This window comes from Pholcus phalangioides, unplaced genomic scaffold (genome assembly GCF_987345545.1).
Source record: "Pholcus phalangioides strain wild (caught in Gottingen) unplaced genomic scaffold, Ppha-v1.0 ptg000007l_1, whole genome shotgun sequence".
Classification (NCBI taxonomy): Eukaryota; Metazoa; Arthropoda; class Arachnida; order Araneae; family Pholcidae; genus Pholcus; species Pholcus phalangioides.
Genome location: NW_028301600.1, coordinates 17,686,880 through 17,705,867, shown reverse-complemented (window position 1 = coordinate 17,705,867; position 18,988 = coordinate 17,686,880). Strand labels below are relative to the sequence as shown.

General features: G+C 38.0%; 1 protein-coding gene across 1 annotated transcript in view; it reads left to right on the top strand.

Moving 5' to 3' along the window:
* Nucleotides 1-18,988, top strand: part of LOC149085007 (serine/threonine-protein kinase tricornered-like) — a 147,331-nt gene that overhangs the window by 85,284 nt on the left and 43,059 nt on the right. The window contains exon 2 of the mRNA XM_089232760.1: nucleotides 18,408-18,556. Coding sequence (XP_089088886.1) covers nucleotides 18,408-18,556 — 149 coding nt within the window. The remainder of the gene's footprint in view (nucleotides 1-18,407; nucleotides 18,557-18,988) is intronic.

Here is an 18,988-nt window from a genome sequence, read left to right as displayed (position 1 = left end):
CAACCCGCAAGGGTAAAAGGCTTATATCCCGGGAGGGACAGAGCCTGGGTCGTGACTGGTCTGTCGGAGTATACTAAAACTACTCAGACCTATGTAGCGCCCGTTCTAGCGGACGTATTTCATGTACGTTATATGGACCATGGAAAAAATGAAAATTCGATAAAAACACATCACGTATTCACCTGGTGGTCAAAAATCGAACTATTTTTTATTGCATAAATCTCTCTCCAATGGTCTCATTAAGATATCCTGAAAATTTGACTACAGTCGGGTGAGTACGAGAACTTTAGTTATAATTATTCTGTACATACCTAAAGTCATTAACACGTCTGTGATCCCGTGGCCGTTTTTTTCAAAGGACCAATGATGAAAGATTATTATGATGGCTATGATATTTTCCCAAGTTTTTATATCAGAGAAGTCTTCACCTCCCGTTTAATTTTGATTTCCCTGTATTTGATAAGTTTGGGCTCAAAGATGGAAATATTTATATTGTTCTATGCATCACACATACACAAAATAGTGCTCTTTTCGTATAGGAACAGATTTTCTAGACATAGTTCAGATGTACTGAGACTTTTGAATTTGAATTTATCACGGTAGCGAAAATTGGTATTCTCAGGTTATCTTCCAGTGTGGACTAACTGACGAAATCAAATTTATAATCACTATTGTCAACGAAATCTTTCTTTTTGATTGTTGTTTTGTTGGTTGGCTGTTTTCCCATCTCCGTTGTGAAAACTTTCACGGAACATTTACGGTCGAGAGAGGAGCATAAAAATTTTTCCAACTCTTGTCATTAGACACAGCGACAATAACAATAACAGAAAATCTCAGCTCTAGGTTGGTGGTAAATGTGAAGACGTTGAATTTAGTGGCACTTGCGAACAATATCCCTTCCATCCTGTCTTTGACACTTTTCTCCTCCCTAAAAGGATTTCTCTCTCTCTCCCCCTCTCTCTTTCTGTTTCTCCAAGTTAGTGACTGCAGATTAAATCAACTGGAATAAATACTAATGCAAGAAATAGCCAAAGCGTATTTAATAGAGTCTGATGTTTTACAACATAGTGAAAATTTTTTGTCGAATTATGAATTTTAAGAGACAGTTCTCTCGAAATTCAACAATTTCATATGGATACAAGCGATGCGTCCTATAGTTTTGATCATTTTAGAGAACAGAAACCTGCCAAAACAAGAAGGGTAAAATGAGGTTCTTCTATTAGAATTATGCCACAATTTGCCGTATCCGTAAGTGCCACATCCCGTATATAAACTCTCTTTTCTTCAGCTCTATGTAATGCAAATGGCAGAAAAATGTCAACAAAAGTATCAGAATACGGTTATTATTCTGTTTAACCATAGAAATTGGTTCACACGCAATGTCTTTAAGTTGCAACACCTTTTTGAATCTATAAACAAAGGTTATCGATCTTTTTATCTATTTTTTAGTTGGTATCCAAAATTAGTTGGTGACTATAAGCAGAGGCATATTCACAAGGGGCTAAACGGGTCATAGTCCAAGGCGGCAAGTTAGAAGGGGTGGCAAATTTTAGTGATTGGTCTGGAACATCAAATTAGAATGAGAGACGACCATAAATCCATCTCCGACTACAAGGTGAAACAATTATTCTACAGCTTTCAACCAACATGGAAAGAAATTGGAGCGGTTACGTAACATCCGGTATTCAAACAGAATTTTTAACACTTAAATGGAAAAGCCACAACAGGCAAATTGCCCAGCGAGGTGGCTGGAAAAAGATGCCCATAAAAAATATGGGTGTCAAATATAACTAAAATACAGCAACCCAATATAAAAGGACATATCTCGAAAGTAATTAATAATATATAATACACTGTCCGTGAAAAAGATTATTGTTGTCTTATCTAAGCATGGATAGCTTTTCGATTTATCCCACTTTGTTTATCGTACTTCTTTTTAAACGTGCCGATTGTGTTAAAATCCATGACCCCCGGAGGTAAGCTATTCCATTTATTAACAACCCTTTAGGGAAAAACTTCCTGCGACGCTACAATCTGGAGTTGTCATTTACTAAAAGATAATGGAGTCCCCTTGTCGAAGCAGTTGATTGACGGTGTATTAATAACTCATGATCCATCTTATCCATCCCGATGAAATTTTTTAACATTTCTATTATATCCCCCCCCCCCACCCCGACACTTGCGTTCTTCCAATGTAAACATATTCAAGAAATCAAGTCTCTCCTAATAGTTCAAGCATTGTGTGCCAACAAAAGCACACTAGCTCTTCTCTGCACCCCCTCATCCAAGTCTATGTCCCTCTGTAGGTATGGTCTCCAAAACCTTACGGCATACTCCACTCCAGAACGAACTAAGCCTCCGAAAAGCGGAAGAATTACTTCAGGAGAACGCGAAGAGATCTTTTTATGAATGAAACCGAGCATGCTATTTGTTTTTCTGACCACCGCTAACAATTTTCAGGAAAACCTAAACCGCTCGTCAATGAGAATTCCCAAATCGGTGACCCTTGTTGCATCCGGAATAGTAATACCATTCAACTCGTAAGTGAAACATAGGTTGTTCGAACTAAAATGAGCGACCTTGCACTTATCAACACTAAAGGTGATGCTCAATTCATTAGCCCGTGCTGCAATCATGTTCAAATTCGTCTGGAGTATCTCCCCCTATCACTTGGATTCCCGACTACCCCCTTAACTAAAACAATGACGTAAAAATCATAAGTGTATAACTTGAATAATAATTTATTTTGACATGCAGTTTTTTTCAGGAATTGAAAAATATTTTAAGGGAAAATTAAAACCAAGTTCATATTTTTTATTATGACACAAACCCATTTTTTTATAACAGAAAAATATAGCGACAGATCAATGAAAAAATATCAAAAGTACATTTTTTAGGAAAGGGTAAAAGTAAAAATATAATAAGAAATGAACTTTAAAAAAAAGTTACTTCGAACAATGGAAAAAAGAAGGCGACATTTTAATCAAAGGAATGTTCTGTTCACGTCGTCGCATACGATGTGTTTTGTGTGAGTTGCTGATGATGCTTCTGTTTGAATGGCCTTCTTCCTTCACCAACTCCTTCTCTTTTAAAGAACTCTCTCGAATCTAAAAATAAGGTAAGGTTCACACATACTACTGGCTTTCACTCTGTAAAGGATGGTTAAAAATAAAAATAAAAAATTCAAGATTTTATTCAATCTTGGTTAACGTCAAAGAAGAAAAACCCTTCGAAAATGAATGGCGCCATGCAATACCTCGTAGATAAGACTTTGCTGCAGCAATGGTGATTCTCCACTGAATCAATTTAAAACTGACGGATCTTTCAGATTCGGACAACTTCCAAGAATTTTCTTTACTTCAAGGCCCCTTTTTTTGTTCAAAATAGAATTCTATTGAAAATGTCGCAGAGACTTAGATTTGTCACAAAGAGATTTTCATAAAGTCCTAAATTCTTTGTTTGAATTCAATCTAATTAGTATTATCAATTATTGGCTACTCTGTATGATTTTGTCATTGTTGAGGGTGGAAAGAATCAAATGGCCAAATAGATCAAGGAATAATAATAATGAAAATAAAAAAAAGAAGCGCATGAGGAGTCTATTGTCAGTCGATGACCTTCGGTATGGTCATTACTCCTGGCCGTGGGAAACTGGTAAGTGACTTTCCTTTTGCGAGGGATCGCTAGTTGGGCGGCTTTAGTTGGATGCTGCTGTGTTGTTGGCTTTTCCACTCTCTCGGGTCAGAAGCCGTTCGCTTTTTTTTTTACCCAGTCGGATGTAACGGCTCGTTTGATTCCGTAACATAAAAGTATGGAACGTTTGCTCATCCGAAATATATGCTTGGAAATGAAATACCAATCTATCTCTCACCTTAATTAGCTCATTAGCCGTCACGGAAATCATTAAGAATACACACACACACACGCACCTGTTGTCACGAATGTTTATTTACCATGAGCCACGATTGAGTGGAAACTAACTTTCATCGTTTTGGTGGGACCCTGTACGATGGTTTCTATCAGGGCCGCAACTAGTGGGGGGGGGGGGGGGGAGGAGGAGGAGAAGCAGACGGGTCTGGTGCTCCGGGTGCTGGAGTAGAGGGGGCACCGAATTCTATCTTTAACTGCTTGCTCCTTTTACATTACATGGGGTAGCCAAATTGCGTGCTTGCCCCGACTGACAAAGTATCTAGTTGCGGCCCTGGGCCCTACAAAGTAGACACTTACAGGGCTCCTTAAGGCATGTCCACACTCAAATCGCGTAACACGTACGTGTCTATAGGCAATGTTCTACGAATGTCTACAGACAATTGCGCAACAATCGGATGTTCTGCAACTTCTCCTAGATCAACATTGCAGATCTAAGGTCTATTATCTCGGATGCAAAACTTGAGACGAGTTGCGCAACATTTAGTAGGTGTAGATGAGTCACAAAGTCGATAGAGACGATTCTGCGATTTGTTCGTAACCGTCTATAGAGAAAATCCTGCGATTTGGTCTATGAGTGTGGACGTAGCTTTTAGGATTGGCTTCAATTTTTTTTTTTCTACTAAAAAACTCAATATGTTGCCTGCTAAAAGCCTTCGCAAGAAGGACCATCTAAAACCGTGGCCTTTCAGCAGGACCTGTCCGTATATGTATTTGTTAACAAGATGTAAGACTCATGCGTTTTTCTTTCAATCCATCTGAATTTCGATGCGTTTGATTACTAAAATTGTAAATATTGACCATTCTGGTCCATATTGTCTTCCGGTTTCTCTTATGATTTTCTCATTATAATGACAGTATCAAGGTCAATATAATGAGGTTGCTAAATAGGCAAAATAATGGAGATCATAACTACTTATGAGGAAGTAGATGATCGCTTTGGAGTCCTCCTGTGTGAGTCATTTAAAAAAATCCTTTTCCCAAAATGGTGATATGCTAAATGAGTCATTCTAATAGCAGAACATGTGATTTTATAGTATTTGAATCCTTTGGTAAAAGGCGAAAGATTAGCTTTAAGGTTGAAGGAACGCCATAGCATAGCTGTTGAAACTTCATAATGTAACTGACCCTATAAACTCTTAAGTAGCCACTTGATTTTGCCTTCTATAGTTTCCTTACTGAGCAGGGTTGTAGAAAAAAAGAATATTTAGGCGGCTTTTTCAGCATGTTTTCACAAGCTATTAAACTTCAACTTAAACTTTACTTGTAACATAGAGTAATATATATCTTTAGTCTATGACTTGTGCCATGTTCACATTTTATTTTATCAGCTTACTTCCAGGGCCGGATTAATCATTACGCAAACTAAGCACTAAGCACGCGCTTAGGGTTCAAGAGAAAAGGGGCACCACAAAAAATTATCAAATACTACTTTTTGAATTTAAATTTTTTTTCAGCATCAACCATCCAGTAGAAAATCCTAAAATTTTAAAAGCACTTGATTGTACAGTTGAAGATCTTTATCGAAAAGTTGAACAAGAATGTAACTAAGAGAGGGCAGAAGGGGAAGGGTCTGTACCAAGAAGGGTGCTGAGTTTACTTTTTTCGTTAAAAATTATGGGGAGGAGATGCCAAAATGGATACAGATCCCCCAAGTAACAGGATAAATTTTAGTTTCTAGTTGCGGCCCTGAGGGTGACACAAAAGCAGAGAAACTTAGTTAATTGCGAACAAGAACACTCGTGTCAATGCTCAGTTTTTCGATTGAAATGTTGCTCTTTTTCTATAAAGTAAACCCAGAGCCTCTCAATAGCATCATATGCCCCCGGGTAAAACAAATTTTTCTGAACAACCCCCTCCCGGCCCCACCTAGCTATAAATATTTGTCTACCAATTCGCATACTTTAATCAGATCAAAGACTTGTAAGTGATTTCCGGGCTATTAGGCCATGGTTTAGGACATTTTCTTCCTAACGTTTCGCCCACATCTGTGGCAAGCATCTTCTGACGAACGTGGGTCTCCGTGACAAGCGAGAAAGGCTTCGTACTTTGTTCATGACTTAATAGCCCGGAAAACGCTTGCAAGTCATTGAACGCCGGCTATGAAAGCCTCAGACAATACTTTAACCGGATCAAATTGTCATGGGAACTCCCGGTTATTCGAGGCTCACGAGCCGTCGTGATGAGTCGAGTGAAATGATTTTTCTGAACCCCCAACTTAAAAATACCTGCTAACCAATTTACATACTTATTCTTGAAAATTGTTAACAGATCTAATTGTCATGAGGTCCTGGGTCATGCGTTAAGGTTAAAAGTAAAGGGGACGGGGCAGCAAAATCACTAGTGTGCCTAAGGCCCTCATATGGGTTAATCCAGCCCAGCTTACTTCAAACAATGCATAACGCAAATTTTATATTATAATCTAAACCTTTATTAGTAAATGCTCTGATCAATCGCAATACATTGCTACCCAAATTTTCACGGATCGTAAATTCCAACAATCTGAAAATTTGATAAATTCTAAGTAGTCCGGTTTTGATGTAAACAATGCGTAATGAATGATAATGTTCTTAAATTTAAAAATTATATAACCTATTTTGTTACTTTACCAGGATTTAATACAAAATAATTCTCGATAATAAAGTAAATCGTCGATTCACTACCAATTACCCGTTTTTGCTTAACACTTGATACATCTTCACCGATCTTTGCCCATGCTTTTACCTCCATCATACTCTTCCATTGTGTGTCTCCTAATCTTTTGGTCAGCAGAAAAGTAATACATGCACACGCCCATGAAGCCACAAGACATGCGTGACCTGCCGGGGTCAAAAAGTTTACGAAATTGATGGAACTTGACCTTTTTCCTCCTCATATACCTTTCTATCCATGTGAATGCCCTGAACGTAACACGAACTTTTATTAGGCTGTAAAATAATCTCACTCTGGCGTTTCGATGACGAAATATGTGGTTATGAATACCAGTCTATTTGATACCATTTTCAAACGTTTAAATTTCACTCTTCTTTTTTTTTCAAAACAGGAAATTCGCTGGAAAAAATCTCTTGACCCTCCTCTTATTTCACTATCCATTTCACAAATCCATTTGAATCAACGTTGACCCTGAATTTCCACCAGATTTTTTTTGGGTGTGGCTGAAGTTTCATCTCCGTTTCTCCCTCGTAACTGTTTACGTATTCGCATCAGGTTGAAAACTTAGGTGTTCCAAACTAGGTACGTCAGGAGTTTCCATATGTATATATATATATATATTTCTTGTTCTTCTTTTCCTCGCATGAGGTTTTTTTTTGTTGTTTTTTTTTTTCAACGGAAACTTCATTTCGTGCACGAGTAGAAGTGTGTATAGGCCTTTGGCGATAACTGAATCTCAAACGTACGATTGCAGACATTTCCGCTGGCTTCTCTTCACTAAGCCACAGACGGCATCGTTTTCTTCAACAGAAACAAAAGATGAGTTCGGAAAAAGATTTTAAGCCACCTGTGTAATATACAAATATGCAGTTCTTCAAACAAAGATTATTATTGTTTGGTCAAGGTTCTTTGTACGGACTGGGTTATTTTGTGTTTGATTCAGAATAATGGTAATGATCATGGTTTCTCATGTGAATTTGACTATTCCCGGTGCCCGACTATGACTTGATAGGACCTTGAGTAAAAGAGGTATTGGGGACCCCCTCGACTGTGGTCGAAGATGTTTGGTACGTCAGCAAATACAGTACATGTTGTTTGCAAACACATCAAAAAAAGTATATGCATTATTTTAAATGAGAAATGCAATGTAAAATTTTCTCCATGAATGTAATAATGTAAAATAATTATGTAATATAATAATGTAAAATAATTATGTAATATAATAATGTAAAATAATTATGTAATATAATAATGTAAAATAATTATGTAATATAATAATGTAAAATAATTATGTAATATAATAATGTAAAATAATTATGTAATATAATAATGTAAAATAATTATGTAATATAATAATGTAAAATAATTCTCCATAACGTAAATTCTCCATTTACAATAAATGCTTTTTCTTCGCTCTCATATGAGCAAAATCATTGATAATGTCAAATAAATCTAATTATTCAGTTACCTTCGCTTCGATACGCAATAAAACTAAAGGTGACAATTTTTCTTGTAAAAGACCTGAACGAACTGATGATTTTATTCTTTTTAATAAGAATGATCTTTCACTAGTAGAACAGTTGCATATTCGTGATGTTGTCAATGACGATTAAATGATGTCTCAATACTTGTAAAAACTTAACCTCCAGCGTTATTTAACATTTGTGGTGTTGTGTCACCAACTTGAACCAAGGATGAAAATTGTTGCAGCTCGTCTGAAAAAGTTTTTGCAAGATCAGATGTATATCAAGTTTTTTATTGCAAATATGCAGAATCTTCATGAAAATGTGAAGATTTCATGTTGATCAAACATGCAAACTTTTTTGTCACCGTTTCATAAATTATTTTATGGTCATTGTTAATATTATACTACATAATTATTTACGTTATTAGATGTGGAATTGAGGAATCGAACAAAAGACTGTGATATAACATTGAAACATATTTTTGTCGTGGAGTTAATATTGCAGTAGGCGCATTGTGTGTACATGCTGTGTAAAGTCTGTTACTGATTGGTATATCATTGAAATAGGTATTTAATACGGTTTGCTAATAATGGACACTTTGGAAATAGTATGATGTGATTTAGGGAAAATTCTTTGATTTTACAAATTTTTACCAAATAAAATTTAAAAAATTTGAATCAAATATATACTATATTATAAATTTGGAGCCCTGGTCAAATGCCCATGTTGCCCATGCGGAAATCGGGCCCTGACTATTCACACCTAATTTTCAAAGCTTAGATATTCAATAGTAATGAAGCATATATCCCAGCAACGTGCCTTGCTTTCGGGAAAGACTTGTTTATAATGCAAACAAATGAATAAATAAACGAAACGTGCTCAACGGGTTTTGAACTGAACGTAGAGTATAATTTTTTCTTGTTCCCTTTCTCTCTCAAAGCATATATGAATAATTTATTCTGAAGGAATGTGTCAGCTACTGTTGTTAGTATGTCATGGCGTGCCCGAAGATTGTCTTGTTAAGTATTCGGCAAGTCATTGTTTCAGCGACAGTTGGTACTTGCTAATACGAATATTAAGGCCATCCAGGTAACTCATTTGAAAGCGAGATGACACCCCATAATCACGATCTCGAATCTATTCACGCATTAGTTTATTTATATGCTAATTTTTCCGATTGCGAATAGATTATTTTTTTTAATTCATACTTGACTCATTTCGCATGCATGTTATCTGATTCGGCGAAAGGGTATATATATATATAAGGTCATATCCTCCCATTTTTTTTCATGTACCTGGTATACGTATCTAGAATTAACTATTGAAAATAAATAGATTTTCCTTATTAAGAAGTCTTATGCTTTCAAATTTATAATTGACAGATACGTACGACGAGATAGTACCAAGTTACATCAAGTAATCTTTTCATAGTGAAAATTCAATCAATTCAATTTCAAACGTGTTCAAAGAAATTTAAGGTATAAAAAAAAACAGTATACGCGCGCGCGTAAATGATGTTTGTTTTAAAAGAAAAGCATCAGTATCTTATTTGCATGGCAAACGATGAGCATTTTTAAACAACGAGGTAAAAACAAAACATCCATAAAGTGACCATATTTTTTTAAGACGAATACGGGACATCGGGATGGCCAAAACAGAATATTACAGGACACCTCCAACTGTGGAGTAATCAAAGAAGTGTCTAGTTGCTCCAATATTTGTCTAATCATTTTCAATTCTCATCAAAGTAAGCCCCAATTGTTGCTAAAACATAAAAAAATTAATAAAACTCACCAATTAGTAGTAGATAAAGCGCTATTCTCTATTTGAATTGAAACCAACTACATACAGTAAATCACGAAGCTAACTGCATTGAATCCAATACTTCATTAGAAACTGTCAAACATGGTGAGGATGTATGTAAAATATCTGAAAGGTTTGTTGCACAAAAACAAGATAGCTCCAAGTGTGTTGTATTTAACTTGGAGTAAATGAAAAGAAAATTTGACGTTAACTTGAAAAACAAGAAATTAAAAAAAAAAAAATCCAAAATTTTATGAAAATAGAGTTATTTTCTTTTGCAGCAAACAATTCATTTATAGGGGATAAAATCATGAATATAAAGATAACAAATTCAAGTTTACTTAATTGACAGGAGACATCATAAAAATGACAAGATGACAGTTGTGGCTCGTGGTCAGATATTCTGGGGGTGGGGAGCAGATTTTGAAAAATATACTGTCATCTATCGATGAAAATATGCAGCCAAGTTTTTACAATTGGTAAAGTATTGCACTGCATTGAAAATTTATTTTTGTTTATCAAATTATTTTTCACATTATCGGTATAATCACGTGATATAATGTGAATAAATCTATGCAGTGCAAAGTAATAATGCTTTATCACCACAACATTAATGTAAATAATTTGCTCAGTGATCCTAATCGATATCTTAACAACGTTGAAAATCATCATTTAGGTTCAGAAGTTACCATCGGCAATAGCTTTTCGCAAATGGTGAAAAATTTATACTCTTCTTTCAATATTATATTCCAGTTCAAAAAGTGTATTATATTCAATGGCGTATTTACAGGGGGCTTAGCGGGCTGTAGTCCAGAGCGACAAGTTTGGAGAGGTGTCAGATTTTGAGTAACGAGTGGACAAGAAAAGCAGTGGAATGGAAGAAAAAAGCAGCATTTTCTTTTCTCACGAGTGGTAAAACCATAAATTTGCCTCTGCTAGAGAGCGAGGGACTAGGTCAGTGAAAAGCCAAACGAGTTGCGTAGAGAATTTGCAAGCATGAGAGTGACCAAAGGAGTAACCTAAAAAATTTGCAAGCATGTAAGTGACCAAAGGAGTAACCTAGAAAATTTGCAAGCATGTAAGTGACCAAAGGAGTGACCTAGAGAGCCATAGACCACGTCTATCAGCAGGCAAAAGACAGGGCCGTCTTAAAAGCATCATGGACCACCGGGCCCAAATTTTAGAAAATTTCAACCAAATTTAATTTTTGTGAGGCCCTCTTCTCTTGAGGCCCCCGGGCCGTGCCCGGTGGGCCCATGCGTTAAGACGGCACTGGCAAAAGAGTGATGACCAAAATAGTGTGCAAGCATGTGAGTGACCAAGACAGCGTGGAATCAAGTCGTTGAAAGATAGTAAGAGTGACCTTGAGTGAACGCGTGAATGACCAAAACAGTGCAAGCATGTGATCAGCTTGAGCGAGTAACAAAGTAACAGCCAAAAGAGTAACCTAGAGAGTACGCATCGGTCACTGAGCAAGAAATAGAGTAACCTAGAGAACAATGGACCAAATCAGTGAATGACCAAAAGAGTGACCTAGAGAATGTGTGAACATGGGAGTGACCAAAAGAGTGACGTTGGGAGTCTATAAGCATACGAGTGACCTAGTAAGCAAGGGGACAGGTCAGTGAACGCCCATTAGGTTGACCAAGAAAGTGTGTAAGCATATGAGTGACGAAAAGAGTGACATAGAGACAGAGGCATATTTATAGGGATTGGGCGCTGAGCAAGTTATAGCCTAAGGAGGTAAATTAGAGGAACTAATGATGAATTTTTAAATATATATTGCTTTTTTATATTAAAATATATTCCAATTTAAAAGATACGACCGATTCAAAAGATAGAAGTCAGATGGCAGCATTAGTATCCAAGGCGCGGTCAAAACGAGCGTAATAATCTGTGTTAACCGATCCCTTTCTCCATTCTTTTGTATTTCTAACTATTAAGGGTATCTCATATCGGTGCACGACCCAACGGAAAGCTCCCAAACAGGAAAGAATAATACATAGCTTTCCATGGAAAGTGTCGTTGAACCCTGACCATATGACCCGTATCATACGGGACACTATTGCTTAATTTAGTCAGTGTTTCTTTTCTGATTCATCAAATTCATTTGAAAAAAAAAAATTCAATGACGTTTCAATTAATAACGAAATTTTCAAGGGGGCGCGCCTCTTTCAAGAGCTGCCCCTGCAAGATTGCCAAAAAATTCAATAAAAATTCAAAAGGCAATACGGTAAATGCCAGATAAATGTGAAAATGAGATATGCGTTCACCCTTGGCATCCAAAACAAAAGTTTTATGGTATGGCCTCATGCCCAAAGTATTAATATCAGCTGTAATTTCCGAAGAAACGGATCACTCGGTAATAGTACCTAGGATTTGTGAAGACTTCCCGCGAACCTCTCGAAGATAAGTAATGAAAGCGACGGGAAGAAAAGCTTCTGTTGATGAGTCCATGATATGGTATATCATATTCCTGTGAGAATTTTCCGCTGCGTTTTCACATTCTTCTTTTACTACCCCGTATAATATACATACATACATACGTCGTATGTATATACGGGGTAGTATATACATACATACATACATATATATATACACATATTGCTTCGCATATCTTGCAGTATAATTATGCGCTTTTATCTCTTCTTGGGGAAAAAATCATTCCTTTTTCTTACTTTCTTCATCGATTTTATTCACGAATATGAATTGGGTTCATTTTTTGGTTTGAAAATATGTACGATTCAGCTGAATAAAAAAAAAATATGTAAGCTATATATGCGGATGTATAGATAGATAAGCTGAAAAAATATAGAAATAAACCATGAGAAAAATCTGACCGAGGATTATAGATCACGCGGGCGTTTCCACCTTACCAAACTAGGAATGACCATGTAAATTTTATCAATGAGAGCTCTTCCTTGTTCGAAAGCATTCAACAGGTGGATAATGAAGCCGAAGGTTTATAATCTGTATTTAAAAAAAAAAAAAATACGAGGGTGGAAATGATGCTGAGGTGAATAGAAAGGAAGGGTCACGAGCATCTATTGTTAAAACGTTTGGGCTGGTTTAACAACTAGACTCGTATATCTTCTTTCTCATCATGTTTTTTTTTTGTTTTTTTTGGCAAGTCAACATCGTTCATATTTCGTTCTTGGCATTAGGCGGAAAATCCGTAATTTTGATGATGATAAAAGATAACTTTTGGCGATCCGATATACCCAATATAACGCCAAATAGTTTTGCCTATTACTGTAGAATTTTTGGTATTTTTAAGGACGCATATTGTTTCGAGCTATAAGTATAGTATTGTATCTTGGAGTTTTCCACGTGAATAAGTAAGCTAATTCGACAACAAGAATGAGTGCGTTTAACCCTTCGTAGGGTTCGATATAAAAAGTACAATGTACAACAAGTTTGTGATGTGCCTGTAGGGGATAGACTAAGACGCCTTTATATACGGGTGTTATTTAAGGGGCTCTAGGATAGACATATTGACGGGCTAGTTCCAGAGCCGTCTTAAGAGCATCATGGGCCCCCGGGCCAAGTGGATTTTACGAGGCCCTACCTGGAAAATTTTCGAAAAATTCAACTACTTCTCATATTTTTGAAGCCCCTATTCTCTTGAGGTTCCCGGGTGGGCCCATGCGTTAAGACGGCACTGGCTAGTTCACGACGACAACAACTCAAAATTCCCTTTTTTGATATATCAGCGTTTTAAAGTTTCACTTTGCATGGAACTCAATTACAGTCGGCTCACATTAAATTGCAGTGGTTGCAATTTAAAATTCAATTTTGAATAAGATTGAGACGATAAAATCTCAAATCTTTTTTATTATTTTATGAACTGAACAGTTTCTTTTATTTTGAATCGTTTTTTTATTCAATCACATTGATTTCATGCAATTGTATCACGCGGGCAAGCGATTTTTAATGTATTTTTTTTGGAAATTTGTAAAAAAACTAAGCATGTGTAAAATTTTTTATCAGCATAGGATAGTATTCACAATCAAATACAGTGAAACCTCACTACTATGATACTCGATATAACGATAGATACCTCTACAACGATGTTTTTTCAACTCTTGTTTGGAAATGTCTATAATGTCTATAGTGGTTCTCAACCTTTTTTGACTCGCATAACCCTTTTCAGTTTATAGTTTCTATGATGGAGCCCTGTTTGACTCGAGGAGCCTTTTTTTTGTGAATAACTTTAATGACGGAACCCTGTAGGTCTCTCTTTTTTACTTATTTATCAAAATTTACTGATTTATTTTATTTTCCTCGAAAGGGCCGCGGAGCCCCTGGGAAGTGCACACGCAGTCGCAAGAGCTCCGCGAAACACCGGTTGAAAACCGCTGCTCTAATATGATAAATTGTTGCCTCTCGATATAATGATAATCCCTCTACAACGATATTTTTTCTTGGTCCCCAGAGTATCGTTTTATCGAGGTTTCACTATATATGCGGTAAAAAAATGGATAAATAACATTTTTAATAATATTTTTACATAAGAAAGTTTTTTACCATGTTAAAAGGTAGGAGACCCTTTAAAGGACCGCAAAGCTGATTTTTCCACCAGGCCGCAAAATACTCAAGTCTGTTCCTAAGCCAGAAAGAGAGAGGGGGGGGAAAGGTGACCGCTTTCTAGGTAAACGTGTAGACAGAGCGATTATACTTGGTAAAAATGTTAGTAAAATATTCACACTTAATATCCATGCTCCACCACAGGCGCCGACATGAAGAAAACATTGGGGAAGGGGGGTTGCTGGTCGTCTCGTATATATATACTCAAGCGCGTACGCAGGAGAGGGTGGGTGCATTGCATTGTTTTTTCAAAAACTATTGGGGGCCAAGCCTCAGCCCCCTTACAAAATTTAGTAGGGGGCTCAAATGACCTCAGCTCCTAGGTTCCGGTGCACATGTGCTCCACAAAAGGGAAAGGCTAACAACAGGGGCGTACGTAAGATCGACCTTTGGAGGGGGTACAAAGAATTTCTTGCAGAGAGTTTCTGAGTTACCAACCTTCAAAAACCATTTAAATTAACAGAAATAGATTAGAATAGCATATAAAAAATATTTTCTTTTGATATTTTAATTTAGTTACGATAATAATTGCAATTTTTTCTTATTTTCGGTCGGTTTGGGGGGGCGCATAAGCCCACAATGCCCCCCCCAACATACGATTCTGTCTAACAAGGCTTTAACTTCCTTGAAGCATGGTCCCCACAGATAGGTGGGGAGACTGGCAGCTCTCCAACCTAGTGTTCCGTAACGAATCTTATGATTTTGCTTTTTTACATTATATATAAATTTACTATTAAGGATCCCGTGATAAACTCTGGCTTAGGGGCATGGCCATCTTAACCAACAACATGAAACGCGGGCCAAGTGGTGTTCTAACTCCCCTACCAAGCTCTATGTACCTTCCTACCTGTTTCTATACTTTGGAAAATCGTAACACCAAATCTCTCATAAGCACAAGGTTCACGGGCCGTGCCCGGCATTGGCGGAAATACGGGTGGTCATGGCCATAACATCAAAGATATTTGCAGGTATACGTGATTGTGCATATATATTGACGTCATCTCATCGTGTCCCACTTCCTGATCTTCAAGTCTATCTCTAATTATGGTGGCCGGTGGGCTCATGAATTAAGACGGCTCTGACTGGTGTGGGATGGAGTCCACTAAGCAAGGCCGTATTTACTCATGGGTCCGCTTGGGCTCGGCCGGGGGAGGGGGCTCAACTGCATAAGGGGTCTCGTGAAAATGAGATTCGGTGCTATGATTTTCGAGAGAAAGCACAGAAATTTATAAGCAGGTACGTTCGGGTAATTAGGCACCCCAGAGGGAGGGCCTCGGTTCTGTTAAGATGGGTTTGCCGACAAGGATCTCAGCCTATGCGCCCAATTCTAAGATGTAGAATCCTGCACATTTTGGGTGCACTTTTTTTTAAAATAACTTTATACTATAAATTTACTAGAAAATATCAATATAAAAAGGGCTCCAGTATATAAATATTCTAGCCCAGAAGGATAACTCGAGGATATGGGAGTGAGGGCATGCGTATGTAAAAAAACTGTCTATTTTCGTTATCAAGAACACGCAAATCCTCAGATTACGGAAGGTAAAACTGATCCTGCAAAAAATGATCCTGAAAAGCATACATGATCAACCCATGGCTTGTGGGCCAAATGTGGCCCTCACAGTCATGATGTGACCCGCAACCTCAAAACTAATTGCGAAAAATGAATGAAGTGACACATTAACAGGTCACTTAAGGGATCTACGGTGCAGTTCCACATCACGTAAGTGGTCCTCGGCACATTCCTCCTTCATTGAAGTAATCTGCGGTACATTTCCAGATCACCCGAGATACATGTGCAATCACTTAAGCAGCCCGCGACGAATTTACAGATCGCTTAAGTGACTCTCACTACACAGTTCCAGATCACTTAAATGGCCCGCGACATGTGTTCAAACCAATGCTTTATAGCAGTGTTTCCCCAAAGTAAACAATATCACCCCTTGAAGGGAGATGGAATGGCCCAGGGAGCGGTCAGGGCCGTCTTAAGAGCATCATGGGCCCCTGGGTCAAGTGTTTTTTCTGAGGCCCTACCAGGTAAATTCTAGAAAATGTCAACCGGATCTCATTTTTGTGAGGCCCCTCTTCTCTTGAGGCTCCCGGGCCATGCCCGGTGGGCCCATGCGTTAAGACGGCACTGGGGGCGGTAGCAGCAATGGATTTAGTATAGGATCCTATGGGTGAACTTGATTTATGGGGACGATGGTAAATATTTTTATTTTAGGAAGGGGGCGATGGAACAATAAGTTTGGAAAACTGCTTTACAGTAAGGATGCTCAACATTTTGAGAAGTGCGGGTTGCTTCATTGGTTTGGGAAAGTGTAGCGGGCCACTCAAGTGATCTGGGAATGTACTGCAGGCAGCGCCGATTTAACGCATTTGCTTACCTGGGCACGGTCCGGGGCCTCACAAAAATGAGAACTAGTTGAAATTTTCTAGAGTAAGCATGCAAATTTTCCAGATAGGGCCTCAGAAAAATCACTTGGACCAGGGACCTATGATGCTCTTAAAACAGTCCTGGCCGCAGGTCACTTGAGTCATGTGGAAATGCGCCGTAGGCCGCTTGAGTGATCTGTAAAATTCTCGCGGGTAACTTGAGTGATCTATAGATATGCCGCGGGTTAATTAAGTGTTCTGGAACTGTGCCGTGGGTCACTGAAGTGATCTGGAAATTTGCCTGCTTAGTTCAGTTTTAAAAAATTAGGTTTGGTATCGTGAACCACATCAGATTACTCCGAGCGCCACGTTTGACTGGCGGGCCTGGGTTGAGCATATCTATCTATCTATCTATATATATATATATATAATTGATTTTCTGTGTGTGTGTGTGTTCTCTATACAAATCTACAATTTTAGATCAATCGTCGCCAAATTTTGCATATATACCAAACGGGACCCGACTTGAACGATAGGCTACTTTAAAAATTCGTCAGAGCTGGGCAAATGCCCGAAATGGGCGAAAAACTGTCTGGCAACAATGGTTTCTCAACCTCAACAATGATTTTTGGAATGTTTACTTTGGTTGCTGTGGTTCCCCTAACATAGCGTTTCAGACACGCGTATGCCTTTACAATGGTTTATCACTTCTTTAATGCTGCCAGTATTATATATATATAATAGTTCATTCCTTTATAACGGTTTGTCACTTTTTCGATCCTCTCAGTCAGGGCCGCAACTAGATGCTTCGTCACCCGGGGCAAGTGCACATTTTGGCGCCCCCTTGTAATGTTGAAGGAGAGGTTTGAGAATGAAATTTGCGCCCCCTCTGGTCCAGCGCCCGGGGCACAAGACCCACCTTCTCCCCCCTAGTTGCGTCCCTGCTCCCAGTCAAGTTTGAAGAAAACCCGGACAGCGCCGGGTATTATAGTCAGGGCCGTCTTAAGAGCAAAGTGATTTTTTTGAGACCCTACCTGGCTAATTTTCGAAAAATTCAACTACTCGTTTTTCTGAGGCCCCCCCCCCCCCCCCCAGGGCCCATGCGTTAAGACGGCGCTGATTATAGTTTTAGTATGCTATAAAAGAGAAATTACACCTTAAAAAAATTAGAACGAATCCCTCATTTTGTGCACACATACTGAACTATATTTTCACACGCTAGAAAAAACCTAATTCTCAAAGTTTATTCAAAAAAAAGTTACAACGTAAACAATAAATAGTGTAGTTCGGGTCGCCTTTGTTGCGTTCTATTGTTCTCCAGCTGCTCGTTATCATAAGGGGCAGGCACACACAGGCAAAGCGCCATCAACATAGTATTTGGCTACGTTGGCGAAAACATTTGGCATGTTTACGGTGAGTCAACGGAAGAGTTGGCAAGTAACCTCAGAAAGTTCGTTATTTTGTTCTTAGTATTCGTTGGTGTTGGTTACGTGATGTTTGGAGAGTTTTGTGTGTAATGTGAGGTAATATTGTATTGCAAAAGATGCGCTTGAGCTTTTCGCCAGGTCGATAACGGGTGGTGTGGTATCCTTTCAGAGGCGCAAGCCCAAACCAAGGATGGCCACGACGGAAGGAGGGCAAATTCATTTTAGTGGACATACCCTGGACAAAGCTACCAAAGCCAAAGTTCATCTCGAAAACTACTATTCTAATCTAATTGCCCAGCATGTCGAAAGGAAGCATAGGTAAGTCAGTGATCCCACATGCTTATTCTTTTTTCTATGACGATTGTATTGTTTTCATTTTTTTTTTTGTTTTAGTTCTAATAGGCCTAGTGTTGTTTATAACCGCGTCTTATGAAATTGCGTACAGCGTGTTCGTCATTAATTACTCAAATTATACACCGGTAATGATTATTTTTAATTTGGATAGCCAGTGAGTTTTTAGAAATTCTGTAGTAAGTATAATGGATTGTTATCGTGCAATGTTTAGGGGAACCAAATCATTTTAGATAAGTATCTTCACGTGACTAATTTGTAATTGTGCGCGTGACAAACAGTAAATATACCCAAATATAGTTGAGAAGTTCGAAATATTTAGATGAGACCGATTTTTTTTTTTTTTGCAAATTAAATAGCATCGAACACAACAAATTTAGACACAGTTTCTGCAGCCGA